A 17,977-nucleotide genomic window follows, 5' to 3' on the forward strand; every position below is an offset into this window, starting at 1 on the left:
GAGAGTAAAATCCTCCTCCGTGGCAAGTGTTGGACACAAAAAAACAACAACAGCATGTTCATAATGAAAATCACATACCTGAACTTGATCTTCTTTCTTCTCTATCTACTGTTGCTGCAGTATTGCCGCAGCAACAACTATGCGGACCCGAGTTCCTATTTCTTCACCCCCGACCGAGCATACACGCCCAAGTTTTCCGATGTTAGAGTGGCAGAAGCACTCAATTTTCTTGACAATGTTAAAGCAACAGAGGATCAAGCAGCTTCAGAAACAAGAGCCAATAAGCTGCATCAAGTTCTTCCCGAGAAGAACAACGGCCCTCCAAAGCTTTGCGTCGGGATTCCAACCTTTGGGCAACGAGCGGAGCAGTATCTCCCCAAAACCTTAGCTTCACTTGTCGACACCTTGACTCCGAGGGAGCGCCAGTCCATTCACATTATAGTTCTGATTGCCGACGAATCCCCGTCCAAACATCCTTCCTACGCAGAGCCGTGGCTGAGGCGACTGGCAGACAAAGTCTTGGTCTATGATGGGGCAATCAACCGGACGAAGATATCGAATCATCCCTTTGCCGATCCGAATTCCGAAACCCGCCTTCTGCCAAGTCTGATCAAACAACAGAAATCTGCCTCTGACTTTGCACACTTGTTCGATGCCTGTCATAATTCTGGGGCACCCTTCTTTGCCCTTATCGAGGACGACATAACTACATCGCGGGACTGGTACGATCGATCAATAAAGGCTGCCGAAGCCCTCGAAGAAAGACGCGTTAAAGGAGAGACCGACTGGGTATACCTTCGTCTATTTTACTCGGAGACCTTCCTTGGATGGAACAACGAAGAGTGGAATATATACGTAAGCGGCATAATGATGGTATACGTCGTCGTCGCGGCACTACTTGCCTCTATTACCCGATTCTTCACCAAGACGTGGCATCTGTACCTGTATCCTTTTCGGGCTTCAAACTATTTCGGCCGATTAAACTTTGTTGTTTTGGGATTATGGTTGCCTTTGTTAATCACTCTATACTTCTTCGCTGGAAGGTTGTCGGTGCAGCCGATGCGCCAAGGGGTGCGAGCAATGCCGTCATACGGCTGTTGCTCCCAAGGTCTGGTGTTCCCGGTCAGACACCTTGGAGATGTGTCGGACAATCTCCGGCACCCACCGGAATCAACAATGTATCCTGACCAGATCATCGAGTGGTGGGGCGAAGACCAGTTGTTGACGAAATGGGCGTTGGTACCGAGTGTCTTGCAACACATCGGCAGGATGAGCTCCTCTACAGCGAGGGGTTGGAGAAAGAGAACTTGGAATTTCCGTTTTGAGAAGAATAACGGGTAGTTACTTTCAAGTTCTCACATTATTATACTTGGCACTCTGTGTCTCCAGACCAATATTTATGAGTTGTATATACTTGTCGAAAAACTTTTATGTTTGACCCAAAGCTGTCTTGGGAACAATAGCATGGCGTAGCGGTTACTGAATTTTCGTTACTATGCGACTCGTAAAAAACATCACCGCTGCCTAGCTAAAGACACCGCACAGCTAATCATTACATGCTAAGATTCTTCGTACAGCCAACGACAACCGCCATGTTTGGGCAAAAAGTGAGTATAGGCTGAGCAGAGTCTGAGCCAGGCCTCATCGGACCCAAGTTTGTCCCGAGCAAAAGAGGCGTTGTGTTATATGATATATATGAAAAAGCATCATGCGGCGCCAAGATTGGGGTCCAACTCTCCAAGGCTTGAATCATGCCTCTTGTAACCTCGAATCCAGTACTGTGATTGCAAGAAGATTCCATAACAAATCGAGTGCCATGGTTTCGTAGGGTCAGCTAGAACCAATTCAAACCTTCTCAGCAGCTATGTTCGGAATGTCAGCAAATGGCTTTACGCAACTATTGTATTTTTTGCAGACCATATAGGCGACTTACTTCAACGAAGACTTTGTTTAGCTCCATCATGGCCACATTCCTTCCCAGGCACTGCCATCTCCCGTACCCGAATACTAGTTCCAATGTGCTCTCCATCAATCGCAAATTCTCCGCATCAGCTTCGAGCCAGCGCTCCGGTCGGAAGAGGTCAGAGTCAGGGCCCCATATGTCCCGCCGGCGAAAAACGCCCCACGCGCAATATCCGATTTGGGTGCCTTCGGGCAGAAAAATACCTTTAAAGGTGTCGCCCCCCTTTGGAACGACCTTCGATAACTGGCCGGTAACCGGTGGAAATATTCGGAGACCTTCCTTGATGACGGCCTGCAGGTATGGCATTTCACGAGCCTCTGCGTCGGAGATGACGGGCCACGAGGGCTTGGCAGCCGCAATCTCTGCTCGGAGGGAAGCGAGAATTCGCGGGCTGGTGATAATGTAGAGCGTAGTCGCACGGATAGCCGTCGCTGTCGTGTCGGAGCCGGCCAGGCTTTGCGGGATCAGAACAAAGGCATGACAGGAGGGGCTGCCCCGTTGAGGCCATTTGGAGGTCTTACATCTGCATAAGAATCTCAGACTCGGCCTCTGCTTGCGTGAGACCACGAGCGACAAACGACCCGAGCATGTCTTTTTGTACCTTTGCGTCCGGCCCAAAGCGCTCGGCTGCGACCTTTTTGGCGATGCTACGTTTGGCGAATGCCCCTTGTTAGCGATCATCACAAGACTGGGAGGTAAACGAGTCCCCGGTTGCTGAGCTTGAGAAATGTTGAATGAAGACGTAGCTCACCCCATGGTTTTTCCTACTCCGATATTATCCTTATCGGAAGGCATCATGCTTCTGAAGAGAGGCGATGATAGAAGAGCCAGAAGCCAAGGCAGAACAGTTGTCAGGAGGATGGTCGGCATGTTCTGTTCCACCGTCTTGATGTATTCATGTATGTCCGAGTCGGACGCCACGTCTCCGAAGGGCTCCCCGAAAGCAAGATCCGAGATTACATCGAGAGTGAAGTACTGTGCCTTGAGACCAAAGTCAAATGGTTTGTCTTGGGAGACATATTTTTCGAGCAGGTCGACAAGCCGTATAACATTCTGATCGATCTTTGATTCGAGATCTTCGACTTCCTTTCCCGAATACTACAGTCTTCTCAGCGCTGTAAACCTTACTGATTTCATTCTTTCGGGTATCTACTTACACCTGCGGCCATCTTTGACCGGAGCCTGTTGTGCAACTCGTCATCTCTGGCTGAGAGCACGTTGTCTTTTCCGGGCTTGAGTCTCATCCCGTCATACCAGTAAGATCGCTTGTAATTCGTGCGCACATTGAGCATATGTTTCATGAGATCGGGGTCATTGGTGGTGAGATCATTCGGCCCGACACGAGCGATCGATCCTGCGACAATTCGGTTGACTAGATGCCAGCGATGCTGGGAGGAAGTATTGAACGTACCATATTTCTCGCACGCCTCATAAAACTCAAGATGACTTCTACCGCTTCTAATGGCGCGAATGAGCCACCATTTTGAAAACCCGGCGCCCGGAGGGCCCTTTATATGGCGCAACCGCAGGTATTGGCGAACTGTTGATGCGATGCTATACACAATTAGCATCGAGACTGCAACGCTCGCATATATGAAGTAGTTTCCACTCATGGTCACAATCGAACGGGCGGTTGAACGTTTGTGAAAAGATCGTAGCAAAAAGACAAAAAAGGAAAGAAAAAAAAGAACGCCCCGTCTTGGGGTGTTGCAGGAAACGAGTAAAGTCCCGAAAAGCCCCGAAGACAATGTATTGCACTCTGTCGCATAATAACGAGATGAAAATGCATGCAAACTGTGACAGATGCAGTCATTCTTGCATGCTCGTGCGGGATGATCACACTTAATGGGAAATACAGATTTTCTGCCTAGAATAGACGCTGGCAGAATGACGACGCGGCCCAATGAGATTGATGGTGTGTCGAGCACCATGCCGATGCGTTGCTTTTTTTTATTTTTTTTACGCCCCCCCTTATCACATCAGCCAGTCTCATTTGATGACGAATGCGCCCAGCCGTGCTATGATGAAACCTCCATCGGATGTCACCAGATGGGAAGCGTAGGGCCGGGAGAGGTGAATGTCGTGGCACGTGAATCTCCCAATTTGGTTCAGAGATACTAACCCCGCCAGGATTCAAATCCTTGGACATCTGTCTTGGCAACTAGCTATTGCTTTATAGTCCTATGGCAGTCATTGAATTACCAAATTGCTCTCAGCTTGGGTAGAGTGGCTATGAAGATATCAATCTACGGTACTTCTGAGCTTAGTGCACGTTTTGTCTCTTAGGTGTAAAGATATTTATTTGTCTGGCTTGCCCAGTCCAAAGCAAATACGGCTGTGTGCTAGGGAATACCACGCCAGGCCAGCATGGGCGCATGCCAGCAATGCGACAGTCTGCTGGTTCAGGTAAACATACTGGTAATTTGAAGCAAGGCTGATCAAGGATGACAGTGGAAACCGATAACATGTTAACGTCATCCGTTCATATTGACATTTTTCAGCATTTTCATTGCTCAAGTTAACAGTGGATACTGTTAGTTCCTGTTGGCCTGTCCGCCTTTAATCGTTATGGTTCGCCAACGATACGGTGCTGAGCCGCATCAGGCTGACAGTACGACAGCCAGGCTACCGTATGATAGCCAAGTTAGGCATAAATACCCCCCACTTTCATCAGCACGGAGAACTTGCAATCATCCCGCTTCAAACAACAAGCAATCAAAAGAAGAACACCAACTTACTCTACAAGACGCTGCACGAAACCCTTATTTAACAGCAAACTTAAGCGCACTCCTTCAAAGCACGATATCTCCCCGCCTCTGCCGATCTACGATGGCCAGCCACGCTCGACCAAGTCGTCTGGAAGACATTCGAATCGCCATAATATGCGCACTGCCCCGCGAATATGACGCTGTAGTCTTGGTTTCCGACGAAATCTGGACTAATGATGAACATCAAGTCGGGAGTAGGTCGCAAGACTATAACATTTATAGGACCGGCCGGATCGGAAGCCATGAAGTGGTCCTGATGCTACTACCCAACATGGGAACGGTCAGCGCGTCAAGCGCAACGGCCAGCCTCCGAGGCATTTACACGGGGCTCCAACTGGCTATTTTGACCGGTATCTGTGGCGGAGTGCCTAGTCCGATGACAAGCAGTGAGATCCTGCTCGGTGATGTGGTCATCAGCAAGAGCGTCGTACAATATGATCTAGGCCGACAATACCCCGGCAAGTTCAGCCGAAAAGACAATATTGATGATGACCTTGGTCGACCAAATAAAGACATCCGCACTTTACTCGCCACCTTCGAAACGCGTCTTGGTCTGAATGAGTTACAGGACCGGACGACCTCAATACTCAACCAACTCCAACGAACGGCTATTGAGACGAATAATCCAGCCTCCTATAACCGCCCTCAAGAGGATAAACTTTTTGAGCCAGAATATCCACACATACATCGAGACCAATCAGGTTGTGGCTGTAGTGAATCCAGTATATGCGATAGAGCGATCAGCGCATCATGCGAAGAGCTTCAATGTGATATCAGGCATCAGGTGATAAGAAGACGCCTTGAGCCTATCAGAAAGCGAAAGCTAGGAGAAGAGGGATGTCTCACAGACAACCCAGAATTTCGAATCCATGTTGGACGCTTTGGTTCGGGAAATACAGTTATAAAATCGGGCGAACACCGCGACCGAGTTGCTAGAGAGCATGGAATTGTAGCCTTCGAGATGGAGGGAGCAGGGGTTTGGGACGAGATCCCATGTGTTATTGTTAAAGCTGTGTGTGACTATGCCGATAGTCATAAGAATAAAAAGTGGCAGGACTTTGCGGCTGCAACGGCGGCTTCAGCAACAAAGGCGCTCTTAGAGCGCTACCCCACGAGGCATACGCCCAGGACTGCTTGTACAAGATGTAGGTGGTCAGCCCTGGTGTCCTTATCTTTGCTAACGTTTTTCAGTTGTCGTTCCATATAACGAGAATCCAGATTTTGTTGGTCGACTTGGGACCCTTGAGCACCTCAAACAACAATTCGGACACGGCCAGCGCCAAGCTTCTGTGAATAGGCCCCGCTCTAGAGTAGCACTCTATGGCCTAGGCGGTATTGGGTAACACAAAACGTTTCGTTATAAGAAATATATCTTTCTGACTTTTGCATAGAAAAACGCAGATTGCACTAGCATACGTTTATTCGCTGAAAGAGACACACCCAAATATTTCCGTCTTCTGGGTTCATGCGAGTAATACGCAGCGGTTTCGCCAGGACTATGCCTCCATCGCCGAGGAGTGCGAGATACCTGGACGAGACGACCCTAAAGTCGATAAACTATTACTTGTCAAAAAGTGGTTAGAGAGACGAGAGCGGGGCCAGTGGCTTATGGTGATTGACAACGCAGACGAAACGCAACTCTTTTTCCAGACGCAAGAAGGGCCTAAAGAAGCAGAAAACAACCTAGGACGCTACATTCCTCAATGCAACCACGGATCGATCCTTATCACAACAAGAAACAAACAGACTGGTTTAAGACTTGCCCCAGGAAGACCCCTAACTAAAGTCGAGAGGATGACCGATAGCGAAGCAGACCAGCTACTACGCTTGATGCTGGAAGAAACAGACTATGAGGTCTCTAAAGAAGAGACCCTACTCCTCTCGTCTCGCCTGGAACATCTACCATTAGCACTTGCTCAGGCAGCAGCATTCATCCACGAAAACGAAATATCCATCAAGCAATATGTTCGGCTACTAGACGAGAGTGACCTTCAGCTTGTAGAATACCTAAGCAAATCATTTGAAGCTGTTGGTAGGGATTCAGACACGCCGCATGCTGTCACAGCAACATGGATTATATCTTTTGAGCAGATTGAGAAACAAAACGCTTTAGCCAGCAATGTTTTGTCTCTAATCAGCTTTTTTGACCGCCAAGCTATTCCACGAGAGCTCATAGCTAACTACTACATCCAGCTGCAGCTGCAAGACTCCAAGTCCAAAGATAGTGCAGAAGCAATAGCTGTAGAGGTTTTAGGAACTTTGAAGGCGTTTTCTTTTGTCACAGAGGCAAAAGATAAAAGCGTGGATGTACACCGACTTGTACAACTGGTTACCCAAAAATGGCTGTTCAACAAGCATAGAGTTGCCGAGTTCGCACAACAAGCTCTCAAGACGGTCTCAGACGCATATCCCCCAAACGGTCGGCACGAGACTCAGGAGGTGTGCCGGAACTACCTTCCACATGCTTACGCCGTACTGAAAGGCGAAGGTACCGGTTCGCAGGATGAAAAGAAGACAAGGGCAACTCTACTGCAAAGCCTGACAAGCTATCTCCTCTATCTTGGAAATTTCAAGGAGGCAGAGAAGAGAGTATCTCAAGCTGTGGAGCTTCGAAAACAAGTATTGGGAGAGGAACATTTCGATACGCTCACTAGCATGGATAGTCTAGCATCAGCTTATAGATCCCAAGGTCAGTGGGTTGAGGCTGAAGAGATAGGCGTGCGGGTTATGGAGGCGAGAAAGAAAGGGCTTGGGGATGAGCATCCCGAAACATTGCGTAGTGTAAGCAACCTAGCATTGACAATGTCTTACCAAGGCCGGTGGGTTGACGCAAAAGAGCTCGAGGTGTGGGTGGTTGAGACAAGAAAGAAAGTGCTTGGAGAGAAACATCCTGATACCCTTGTCAGTATGGCTAATCTAGCATCAACGTATAGAGATCAAGGTCAGTGGAAGGAAGCTGAAGAACTAGCGATACAGGTGGTGGAGACAAGAAAGATAGTGCTGGGTGAGGAGCATCCCTCTACACTTCTCAGTATAGGGAACCTAGCGTCAACTTATTGGAATCAAGGGCGTTGGAAGGAGGCCGAAAAGTTGGATGTATGGGTAATGGAGACGAGCTTGAGGGTGCTTGGAGAGGAGCATCCCTCGACACTGACCACTATAGGCAACTTATCAATTACCTACTGGGATCAAGGCCGGTGGAAGGAGGCTGAAGAACTAGGTGTGCGGGTGATGGAGATAAGGAAGAGGGTCCTGGGAGAGGAGCATCCTTCTACGTTGCTTAGTACAAGTAACTTAGCGACAACGTATAGAGACCAAGGTCGGTGGAAGGAGGCTGAAAAGCTAGATTCGTGGGTGGTGGAGACAAGAAAGAAGATACTTGGGGAGGAGCATCCTGATACACTGCGCAGCATAGGGAACCTAGCATCGACTTATCGGGTTCAAAACCGATGGAAGGAGGCAGAGGAGCTGGAGGTAGGGGTGATGGAGGCGAGGAAGAGAGTGCTTGGAGAGGAGCACCTTGATACCCTACGTAGTATAGGGAACTTGGCGCTAACTTATAGGAACCAAGGGCGGTGGAAGGAGGCTGAAGATCTTCAGGCTAATGGTTTGAAGGTCTGCGTGCGGCTACTTGGGGAGGAACATCCCGAGACATTGCGCAGCACCAACAATCTAGCATCAATTTATCAGGTTCAAGGCCGATGGAAGGAGGCGGAAGAGATGCAGGTACAGGTGGTGGCGACGAGAAAGAGAACGCTTGGAGAGGAACATCCTGACACGCTTCAAAGCATGAACGACTTGGCCTTCAACTGGAAGGATCAAAACCGATGGGAGGATGCAATACAGTTAATGCGGGACTGCGCGCGCTGCAGAGAGAAGCGTCTTGGTTTAGAGCATCCTGGTACCCAAGCATCCCTTTCAGCCCTTGCCAATTGGGAGAATGCGCAGGGGAAATCCAAACAAGATTAGAATGGCCACGAGTGGATTGACCGAAATAAATACTGGCTGTCTTCTTGATGTATATATGTTCTTGCAGAATATCAAAATCGCTATAGGAGACAGACCAAAGCTTATCAAGTCGAGATGATTGAATATTTCTTCTTTATAATGTCGGCAACCTGCAAAAAATGATCAGCAATGTCATTCATAACTTTAAGAAGAAAATGACTATATTCACCTTCTCGCCCGAGGCATAGGTCGTGGCCGTCGGCGCCGCAGTCAAAATCATGGGCCAGTAGCTGACGTCAATCACTCTCAGCCCTCTCACGCCGTAGACCTGCATCTCGGTGTCCACCACGCCGCCCTTCTCCTTGGGCACCATGGCTGCCGTGCAGCACGAGTGCGCGTTCGACGGCGACATGTTGGCCGTCAGAAGCCTCTTGAGCTCGTCCCCGCCGGCCCCGGCAAACGGTGCCGCCATCTTCGGTCCCAGGGCCCGCATCGCGGGCGCCGACATGATGTCCCTGCCCTTCTCGAACAGCGCGGTCGCCAGGTCGAGGTCGACCGGGTCCGAGGCGGTGCGGAAGTCGATTACCGGCTGCTGCAGCGGATTCGTCGAGCTGATCTTGACGGAGCCGCGGCTCAGCGGCTTCAGGAAGTACAGCGTCACGCTGTTGGCGGTGCCCCAGTGGATCATGCCGATCGGCACGTCCTGGCCGGAGAGCTGGTCGAGCACGAGCTCCCGCTGACTCTTGTAGCCTTCCTGTACCGAAGACGGGGTGCCTGGCGCGAGAAAGGACGTGGGATTGTTGCGGCGGGCCTTCGCAACGATGTCTTTCCAGGAGGAGGTGGCGTTCTGGAGAGGCGGCAAGGCGAGGTTCGTGCTGAGGGTGCGCACGATGGTGTAGGCGCCTTCCTTTTTTGCGTCGTACAGTGCGCGCTGCTCGGCGTCGTATGTTGCGTTGGTGTCAAGAGCGCCGGAGTTGGGGAAGATGTTGTTCTCAACTGTGGCTCGATCAGTCATGTCGTCCCCACCCCTACTTCAGATATTGGAGGTCACTGACACGTGAAAGGCACCTTCAGTTCGCCCTGATCCATAAAGTTTTCACCGACGCCGGGGAGATCGGCAACAACGTTGATTCCAAACTTTTGAAGAAAACTCTTCGATCCGATGCCAGAAAGTTGAAGCAGCTGGGGCGTGTGCAGCGCTCCGGCAGCCAGAAGGACTTCCTTCTTCGCGAAGACCTGCAGCCTGCCACCGCCCGCCGTAGGTAAGTACTCCAGGCCGACAGCCCGTTTCCCCTCAAAAAGAACCTTGGAAACAGTGTGCTCAGCAAGGATGTGATAGTTGGGCCGCGAGTCCTTGACGCGCTGGTAATGGTTGAGTCGGGCGTGGCTCCGGGTGCGGGTCGTGGCGTCGGCAAGAGTGGGGAAGTTGAACAGACCCACCGCCCGGTCGCCGGCGTTCGGGTCCGGCGACGGGGTCAGGCCGCTCTCCAGTGAGGCTTGCCAAAAGTTTCCTAACTAATGTTAGAGTCACACCGAGATCTGATAGAAGGGGCTTTCTAGGGTGGTTACCGGCGCCAGGGAAGTAGTAGTTGGGGTAAGACGCCTGGACAGGACCTTCGCGGCCGTGAGCTGCCTCGACCCAGGAGATGTTTGCAGCCTCCGCGAAGTCTTGGGATGGCGTGGTAAAGTTCTCGCTCTGGGAACGGCGTAAGAATCATTCAACAAGGAAATCACCACTAAGAAAGCAGGCTCACCTTCTTAAAGTAGGGCAGTAAATCACTCCAGCCCCAGCCCTTGGCACCTAGCTTCTCCCAACCAGAGTACTCTGCTTTCCCGCCGCGGACGAAGACCATGCCATTGACGACCGACCCACCACCTACGACCCGTCCAGCAGGGACAGAGAACGTGCGGTTGTTCAACGCAGCTTGTGGCGCACTTGTCAATCCGAGCCAAAGGTAGGGGACAGGGAAGAAGGCTCCAGGTACAAGGACGCTGTCTTCATCTTTGTCGAACGGCCCCGTTTCGATAACGAGAACATTAACTATCACGAATATTAGGCAACGGACGCAAGACGAGTCAACCTGGAGTCTCTACATACTACTCGGGTCCTCGGTCAGCCGATCTGCGACAGTGAGACCTGAAACGCCCCCTCCAGCAATGACAAAATCATATTGAGTCTCGTTCACTAACTCTCCTGAAGCAACTGTGGCGTGGCGAGGGATGCGAAGCGCCACAGTACAAGAGGCGAAAGCCAAGAGGACGGCAATGGCCTTGGTCGTCATTGGCCGAACGCCAGACATTTCGTATAAAATGCGGCTAGGGAAAACTTGACAGGGCGACTGCAAAAACAATTGAAGCAACAAACGTATCGGGCATCCTGAGGGATCCCTAGGTGTGGACAGCGCGTTTTATAGAGAATCCTGTAAACAATCACGGTGTCAATCTTGCTATGGTTGCGATGCGCCAGCCCTGTACGTACATATGTCTGTCAGCAACGAGTCTAGGCGATGTCGTACCGAAGCAACTCAACCCGGGCGGTTGTTGCAAAGACGCCAATCGGAGATTGGAGTCGGGCTGAAGTGGAGCTGCTCCGTCTCTAGATCGGGTCTTTGGTTTGCTTCTTAGTAGCTCGTAAATTTCAATAATGGTTCCGGCTGCAGGACCACTAGGGTGCATGAGGTGGAAGGGCTAGGCTACGACCTCCTTCCGCTGGAGGTTAGTGCATGTCAGCAAAAGCTGCATCACCAATTTCCAGGACATATTGCCATTGATACAGCACAGTGACGGTGAAGAAATAGTCAGTTGGGGTAGCATTCATCTTGAGAAAACATTAGATTACTACGTGGATCTTGCAGATAGTAAAAAAAGAAATTGGTAAACTATGCAAGATGTAGCCTTAGCTCTTCATGCAAACAGGTAAACCTCCTGTCACACTCCCGGATATCATACCATCAATCACAAAACATTACGTAAATCTTATATCTAGGTCCTTTAATAGGACTTGAAACGTCTAGACCTTGCTGGCCACGTTATTGTTGTTGTCCTGAGTGTCGTGGACAATGTTGGTATGCGACTCGGTCGCCAACGTCTGCTCGTCGTTCAACTTGGGGTTCCTCAGAAGGAAGGCGCACGCAATAAGAGGCACCGTCAAGCAAATACCCGTGATGGTAAGCAGTCGCTGCACGTGCTGGTATGCATCAATGATGGCAGCGCGCTCGGGAGTTCCCACTGGATACTCGAGAATGGCAGAAAAGGGTTGGCCGTATGTGAACGTCGCCAGCGTCTCGTTTCCAAAAGGCGCAAGTCGGTCCGTGAGAGTAGAAGGCAGGACTTGCGACCAGATGGCACCCGAAACAGTGTTGCCGAAAGCGGAACCGATGTTGTAGGTTGCGAGGTACAGACCGGTCATGATGGCGAGGTGCTCGTGCTTCAAGCTGGCCTGGAGCGAAGCCTGCGCAGGATACGGGAACATGCCGCCAGCGATTCCGAGAAGAACCTGTGCTCCAATGATTCCATCTCGTCCCGAGGGAGAACCACGGTAGTGGATCAAGAGACCGAAAGCCACCATGAAGAGCATGGTACCAGCAATGATGAAGTATTTGAGGCGGCGGACCTTGTAAACAATGAAGCCGAGGATGAAGCCAGTGATGACACTGCAGAAAGAGTAAAGCGACGTAACCCGAGTAGCCGCGGCAATGCTAAAGTCAAAGGCGACGATGCAAACAGTGTACAGGTAGTCTCCCTGCATGTACCAACAGAAGTTGAGCAGCATGGCCATGCCCAAAGGTCCGAGAATACCACGATCGCGCATCAAGGCGAAAGGAACCAGGGGGTGCTTTGCTTTGCTCTCCCACAGAACGAAGGCCGGGATGCAGCAGATGCCGACAACAAGGGGTGCGATGACATGGGCCTCCCGCCACTTTGTCTGGAAGCCGCCGGCAATGGTGAAAGGGACCAGGATAAGGGCGAAGATGGCAATGACCAGAATGATGCCGATGACGTCCAACTGCCAGAAAAGTTCGGCAAAAAACTTCTTGGGGCCAAGCGTTCGGAAGGGTGACGCATAGGAGTTGAGCAGGCCCTGCTTCTTGGCACGGCGGCCGACGATGGACAAGCTGATGATCAGGGGAAGGGCGCAGACAGGGTAGATGATGCACCACATGCCGATGCCCCATTGCCAGGTGCTGTTGAGCAAGACGGCTTGGGAAATGTTACCGCTGACCCAGGTGTTGATGATGAACGGCAGAGCAGGGACGTAGCTGAACAGAAGACGAGCGCGGGTCGACGTGATATCTGCGATGACGACTTCGACAAGCAGCATGATCATGGTGTAGCCAATCTGGTAAATGACGGCGCCGCCAGCGAAGGCCTGGACCTCGGTGGCGCAGGCCTCGACAATGGTGCCGACAACGTAGAACAAGACGGAAACGCAGATGAGCTCGACACGGCCGAAGACATCGGCAATCTTGGCAGACGTGGGCTGGGCGGCAGCAGCAATGACGGAGCGCAGCACGTTGACAGTGGCGAGAAGAGAGTGCGTGGCGTAGGAGTTCGTGGCCGTGGGCTGGTAGGCATAGCGGAGGGTACCATCGAGACCGTAGGCGTAGGCGACAAGGAAGACGCCAAAGAAGATGAAGTAGCGATCAGTGGTGGTGATGGCGGCTGAGAGAGCCTCGATTCTGACGACACCGGGGGACTTCTCGCCGATAATAGTGTCCGAGCGTTCCTCGTAGGTCGGAGGGTTGCTGCTGGCGCCGACGGCAGTTTTCTCTTGCGATGTAACCACCGGTGAGCTGGTCTCCAGCGGAGACTCGGCCTCCTTCTTGCGGCCAAAGAGTCCCATGATGGGCGACTATAGTCAAGTGGGTATGCGATCTGGAGAGCGAGTCAGCACCAGGCCATGAAGAGTTGACTTTGGAACTCGATGAAGTGTCGTCGAGAGAAGCCCGAGCAGGCGGTGCAGGGTGCGCAGAAGGGAGTCGGCACAACTCCACCTCCGTGCGTCTGACACCTTGGAGGACGGCGGTACTTACCCGGAAGGTTGGATGGGGTGAACCGGTGATGTATTGCTGTGGGCAGCGGGAGCAGTAACGCGCCGATGGTCAATGCGCCAAGGTGAGGCTGCTCGGTGAGGTAGGCCGAGAGAGCAAGGTGGGCGGCGCGCAGGCGAGGCGAGGTGTAGGTCGCTTGGTCACACAGACAGAAGCACTGAAGAACTGCACAACAACGATGCTCGGTCGTGGCAATCAACAGGCACAACAGAGGAATGACCGGGGAAGTCAATGAAGAAGAGAAGGAAAACTTCAGACGGATCTGCCGGAGGGGCACAGGGAGAAAAAAGTGAGGTTACATCCGTCGCCTTTTTAACTTTTACAATCGAGTCCCAGACTCGCATGCAGCCAAGGTCGCACCACACTGCAAATCGGAGCCATTTCGGGGACGACTGGGATGGGGGGCCGATCCAGCACGATACGATAGATAGTACGAGAACATGGTGCGCTAGGAGCAAAGAACCATCAGCGGCTAGCGGGATTTCTTGGGCTTAGTCTCTTGTCTCGATGATGCTGGTGTGTCGCCGGCGTGTGGTTGGACATGGGATAGTGTGTGTGGTGTGTGGTCGGGATTAAGGTGAAAATTCTAAACGGTCAGAGTTTTCTTTTTTATCAGATCCATCTGATATGACTTAGCGTGTACCCTTGACTCTGAACCACTGAGGCCGATACCACAAGCGGTTACGCCGCCCAGGCCGTCGTGGCACATCCAACCACCCCTCCCTCAGCACCATTGGATCACCGGCCATCGCCGTCAGGAAATGGCTGTTTGGTCTGCTTACTTGTGATAAAGCACCATCAAAGAAAGCGCCAGCAGAACATCTTTGCTTGACTCGGGCAGGTAGGCTGTCGGCAGCCTCCTAGTAATTGATCACTTGCTGCATGCGCTTTTGCTGCACGAAGGCCTGCTCGCCACACGACGGCTACAACGTTGCCGCGGTTTGCGTGCGTCGGCGACCAGGGGCTGGGGTTCCTTTCCGCCCTCCCACCTCCCTCCCCTTGACTCCTTCACCCTCGTAATGGGCCACAAATTTGAGCCTGACCCTGGGTGTATCCTCCACCCCATTACCCATGGCGCCAATCTCCGCATGCTCCCGACTGGCTCAGGAACGGACGGCCAAGAGACCGAACATCGGTCAGCCCGGTGGGGATTGACAAATGGATTGCCCTCGGCCGCCTGTCAGCACCACTGAAAGAGTCCACAGCGGCCAAACAAAGTTGAGTCTCCGCTGGGAAATGGGCTCACATTTTGCCTCCAGATCTCTCTCGGCTTCTCCAGCGTAGTTCTGCCAGGCAACCGCTTCTTCGGTGCTTTGTGCGTTTTCAGTACCTCATGATCCTTTGTCGTATACTAGCATTCTTCGTCCTTGTTTTTCGCCCCCTTCCAAGACACACTATGTACTCCATATGGATACAGCGTCTCCAAATCATCCACCACCCCATCCCAGCCCTCCTTGCATTCCCTGTCTAGGTTGGTTGATACCCCTACAAGGGACACACGCGAGTGCCATCGTGTGTCGTCGTCTTCCCGGCGTCGACTCGGGAGGCAAAGCTGAATACTGCCATGACATCCCACCGGCGCCAAAAACGCCACATGTTTACGTGCATTTGCCAGCCCAGTTAGCTGCCCGCCTGACTGCCATCCCACACCAGCCTACCGGTACTAATTAGCCTGCAATCACCAACATAAGTGCCGCCTGCCACGCACGCCACGGACCCCCAACGGCAAGGGTCGAGCTCAATAGAGGGGTCGCTGCCACGGGGGAAAGGTTCTTCACATCGGAAGCGGCCCCCAAAGCCCCACGATGCGACCGAGACCCCCATGTCAGGCGCCAGTGGATATCTACCAGAATCCTGGGTGAGCTAAGAGGTCGGCTGTCGGGCAAAATTCTCCATTTGAAGAGCTAGCTGTTCACCGCTGGGTCATTAGTGACTCTCAGCCGAGCTATGGCTCTTGCTACGGCCTCGTCTCTCCAATGGTTGCTGTACGGCTGTTGGCATTTCATCTGGACCAATCCCCAAACCTCATTCTGCCGGCCAGCGTCGACCACGGTGAGCGGTAGCATACACTAACAGAAAAAAGTCTAAATGCCACGAGCCCACGCTACGACTCGACCCCTAAAATCCCAACCTCGTAGAGGCCACGAGGCATGCGAGCTCATGCGATCCAAAACCAAACTCGCTCCAGCCAGTTGCGCGGCTGGACTACCGGCCATGTAGGCTCGAGCCGGTCAATCTCCGCTTTGCCCGACCAAATGTCCATCTCGGAGAGCTTCACAAACTTGGTCTTCTGGGTAAACTTGTAGCCCAGGAACAACGACACAAAGATTGGGATATCAATGTAAGGAGGCAGGAACGTCTTTGCGCTGAAACGACCGGGGAAGAAAGCGTCGAATCCGTTGAAGAACGCCACGACGAGACAGAAGACGATGGCGAAGTACGCGAGGAAAGGCTGCATTGGCGCCTTGTAGGGCAACGTGTCGCGGTCTATGCCGTTGTACTTGAGGCAGTAGTAGAAGCGCAGATACGTGTAGCACACGCTGGCCCAGACTATCAGGGTGCTCACGGCGCTCAGGTTGCTAACCCAGAAAAATACCTCGGCGGCGCGATTGTTGACGTTGAGGTAGACGAGACAACTCAACGCGGTTGTGGCGGCAACGCAGGCGTACGGCACGCCGAAACGCTCCCACTTCAGGATGGCGGGGGCTTTGCCGTCGACAGCGGCGGAATACAGCACCCGGGTCGAGGCGTAGAAGAAGGAGTTGCCGGCGGACCATGCTGAGCTAAGGATGACTCCGTTGATGATTGAGGGCAGCGTCCTGATTCCGGCGTTTTGGATGGCAATCACAAAGGGGCTTTGTGCTGCGCCTGGGGCGCTGCTACTGATGGCATTCAGGAGGTTGGGGTCCTCTGAGGAGACGCAGAGCCCGACGAGGAAGATGGCGAGCACGTAGAAGATGGCTATCCGCCAAAACACCCGCCTGATTGCCTTTGGAATGTTCCGGCGAGGGTTTTCCGTCTCGCCAGATGCGACAACGACCATTTCGCTGCCGCCGTAGGAGAATGTGGCCTGTATGAACACTTTCCAGAACGCCAGGAATCGGCCGAGGGCGTCGGGTCGGAGATACTCGTTCATCGGCCCGGGGTCATGCCAGTACCGGAATCCGATTGCGTCGCCGCTCGGTGATCCGCCCACAGTGATGACGAACATGAGGATGATCAGCCCGACGATAGTAGTGAGCTTGACCGCGCCGAAGAAGAATTCAGCTTCCCCGTAGATGCGGACCGGGAAGCAGTTGATGACCACCATGGCCAGGAAGAAGATGGTGATCAACGCTGCTTGCGGCACAGCGTGGTCCCAGTAGTCCAGGATAACCACAGAGACTGTGATCTCAATCGGGACGCCAATAGCAAATTGATACCTGTCTCACTTTAGCCCCTTGCAAGTTCACCATTGACTTTGTTATCAGGTTCCTTCGCCACCTCGCTTGCTCGCGTACTTGTACATGGCTAGTAGACATTAAGATTAAGACTGTCTTACCAGTAATTCCAGCCCAATGTGAACCCGAGAGCTGGGTCGACGAACCGCGTAGCAAAGATTGGTACGGCTCCCGGTATCGGAAGCCATGCTGCCATCTCGCCCAGGCTGTTAATCACGCAGAAGAGGTTGAAACCGGTGACTGCGTAGGAGATGAAGGCCGACAGGGGACCGGCCAAGGAAAGCACCTGGCCGCTTCCGACAAACAGCCCTGTGCCAATGGCCCCCGACAGAGCGAGGAACTGAACGTGGCGCGATTTTAGCCTTCGTTCCAAGGTTCCGATTTGCTGCAGCTCTTGCTGTTGCTTGACTTCTTCTGCGCCCCCTGTGCCTATCGTCCCTGGCTCGATGTCATGGGCGTCGCCGCCTCTTGTGCTGCCTGCCTCTCCCGCCAACCTCTCTTTCATCTCCATTTGTTTCTTTTACTTCCATGACAATACTTTTCTTCGATAATCAGTAGAGATTTGGCCGAATCAGCGATGGCGTATTCGGGCCTCAGTGAGTCTACATGAGTGATGAACAGACATGGGGTGACGGGTAAATCGAGAGAGCGAGTGCCGGCATTAAGTAGCAGCAGACCTGTAGTACGAGCATTCTAAACTGACGTTGCAATTTTCCCAATGACCATGCGCCCAAAACACCAGAACAGGAGCTTCGTGTGTCGATCGCTGCATCCCGATCCTGCACAAACGGCACATGGGCAGTCTGG

At 52.4% G+C, this 17,977-nt stretch overlaps 4 protein-coding genes across 4 annotated transcripts; all 4 read right to left on the reverse strand.

Moving 5' to 3' along the window:
• Positions 1 to 1,706: 1,706 nt before the first annotated feature.
• Positions 1,707 to 3,576, reverse strand: EsH8_IX_000336 (cytochrome P450; the record flags this gene model as incomplete). Its single annotated transcript, XM_083266672.1, has 6 exons — positions 1,707 to 1,862; positions 1,934 to 2,417; positions 2,485 to 2,610; positions 2,715 to 3,061; positions 3,121 to 3,317; positions 3,375 to 3,576. 6 exons carry the CDS (start codon positions 3,574 to 3,576, stop codon positions 1,707 to 1,709), a joined length of 1,512 nt encoding a protein of 503 aa, XP_083130237.1.
• A 5,228-nt stretch (positions 3,577 to 8,804) lies between these two features.
• Positions 8,805 to 10,979, reverse strand: EsH8_IX_000337 (GMC family oxidoreductase; the record flags this gene model as incomplete). Its single annotated transcript, XM_083266673.1, has 6 exons — positions 8,805 to 8,849; positions 8,909 to 9,675; positions 9,735 to 10,190; positions 10,249 to 10,375; positions 10,434 to 10,720; positions 10,778 to 10,979. The coding sequence occupies 6 exons, from the start codon at positions 10,977 to 10,979 to the stop codon at positions 8,805 to 8,807; spliced, it is 1,884 nt and encodes a 627-aa protein (XP_083130238.1).
• A 710-nt stretch (positions 10,980 to 11,689) lies between these two features.
• On the reverse strand, positions 11,690 to 13,522 carry EsH8_IX_000338 (major facilitator superfamily domain-containing protein; the record flags this gene model as incomplete). The annotated part of the gene is made up of 1 exon (XM_083266674.1): positions 11,690 to 13,522. One exon carries the CDS (start codon positions 13,520 to 13,522, stop codon positions 11,690 to 11,692), a length of 1,833 nt encoding a protein of 610 aa, XP_083130239.1.
• A 2,366-nt stretch (positions 13,523 to 15,888) lies between these two features.
• EsH8_IX_000339 (amino acid permease/ SLC12A domain-containing protein) lies at positions 15,889 to 17,681 on the reverse strand (the record flags this gene model as incomplete). The annotated part of the gene is made up of 2 exons (XM_083266675.1): positions 15,889 to 17,152; positions 17,272 to 17,681. 2 exons carry the CDS (start codon positions 17,679 to 17,681, stop codon positions 15,889 to 15,891), a joined length of 1,674 nt encoding a protein of 557 aa, XP_083130240.1.
• Positions 17,682 to 17,977: the final 296 nt, after the last annotated feature.

Source organism: Colletotrichum jinshuiense, chromosome 9 (assembly GCF_051148585.1).
Source record: "Colletotrichum jinshuiense chromosome 9, complete sequence".
Classification (NCBI taxonomy): Eukaryota; Fungi; Ascomycota; class Sordariomycetes; order Glomerellales; family Glomerellaceae; genus Colletotrichum; species Colletotrichum jinshuiense.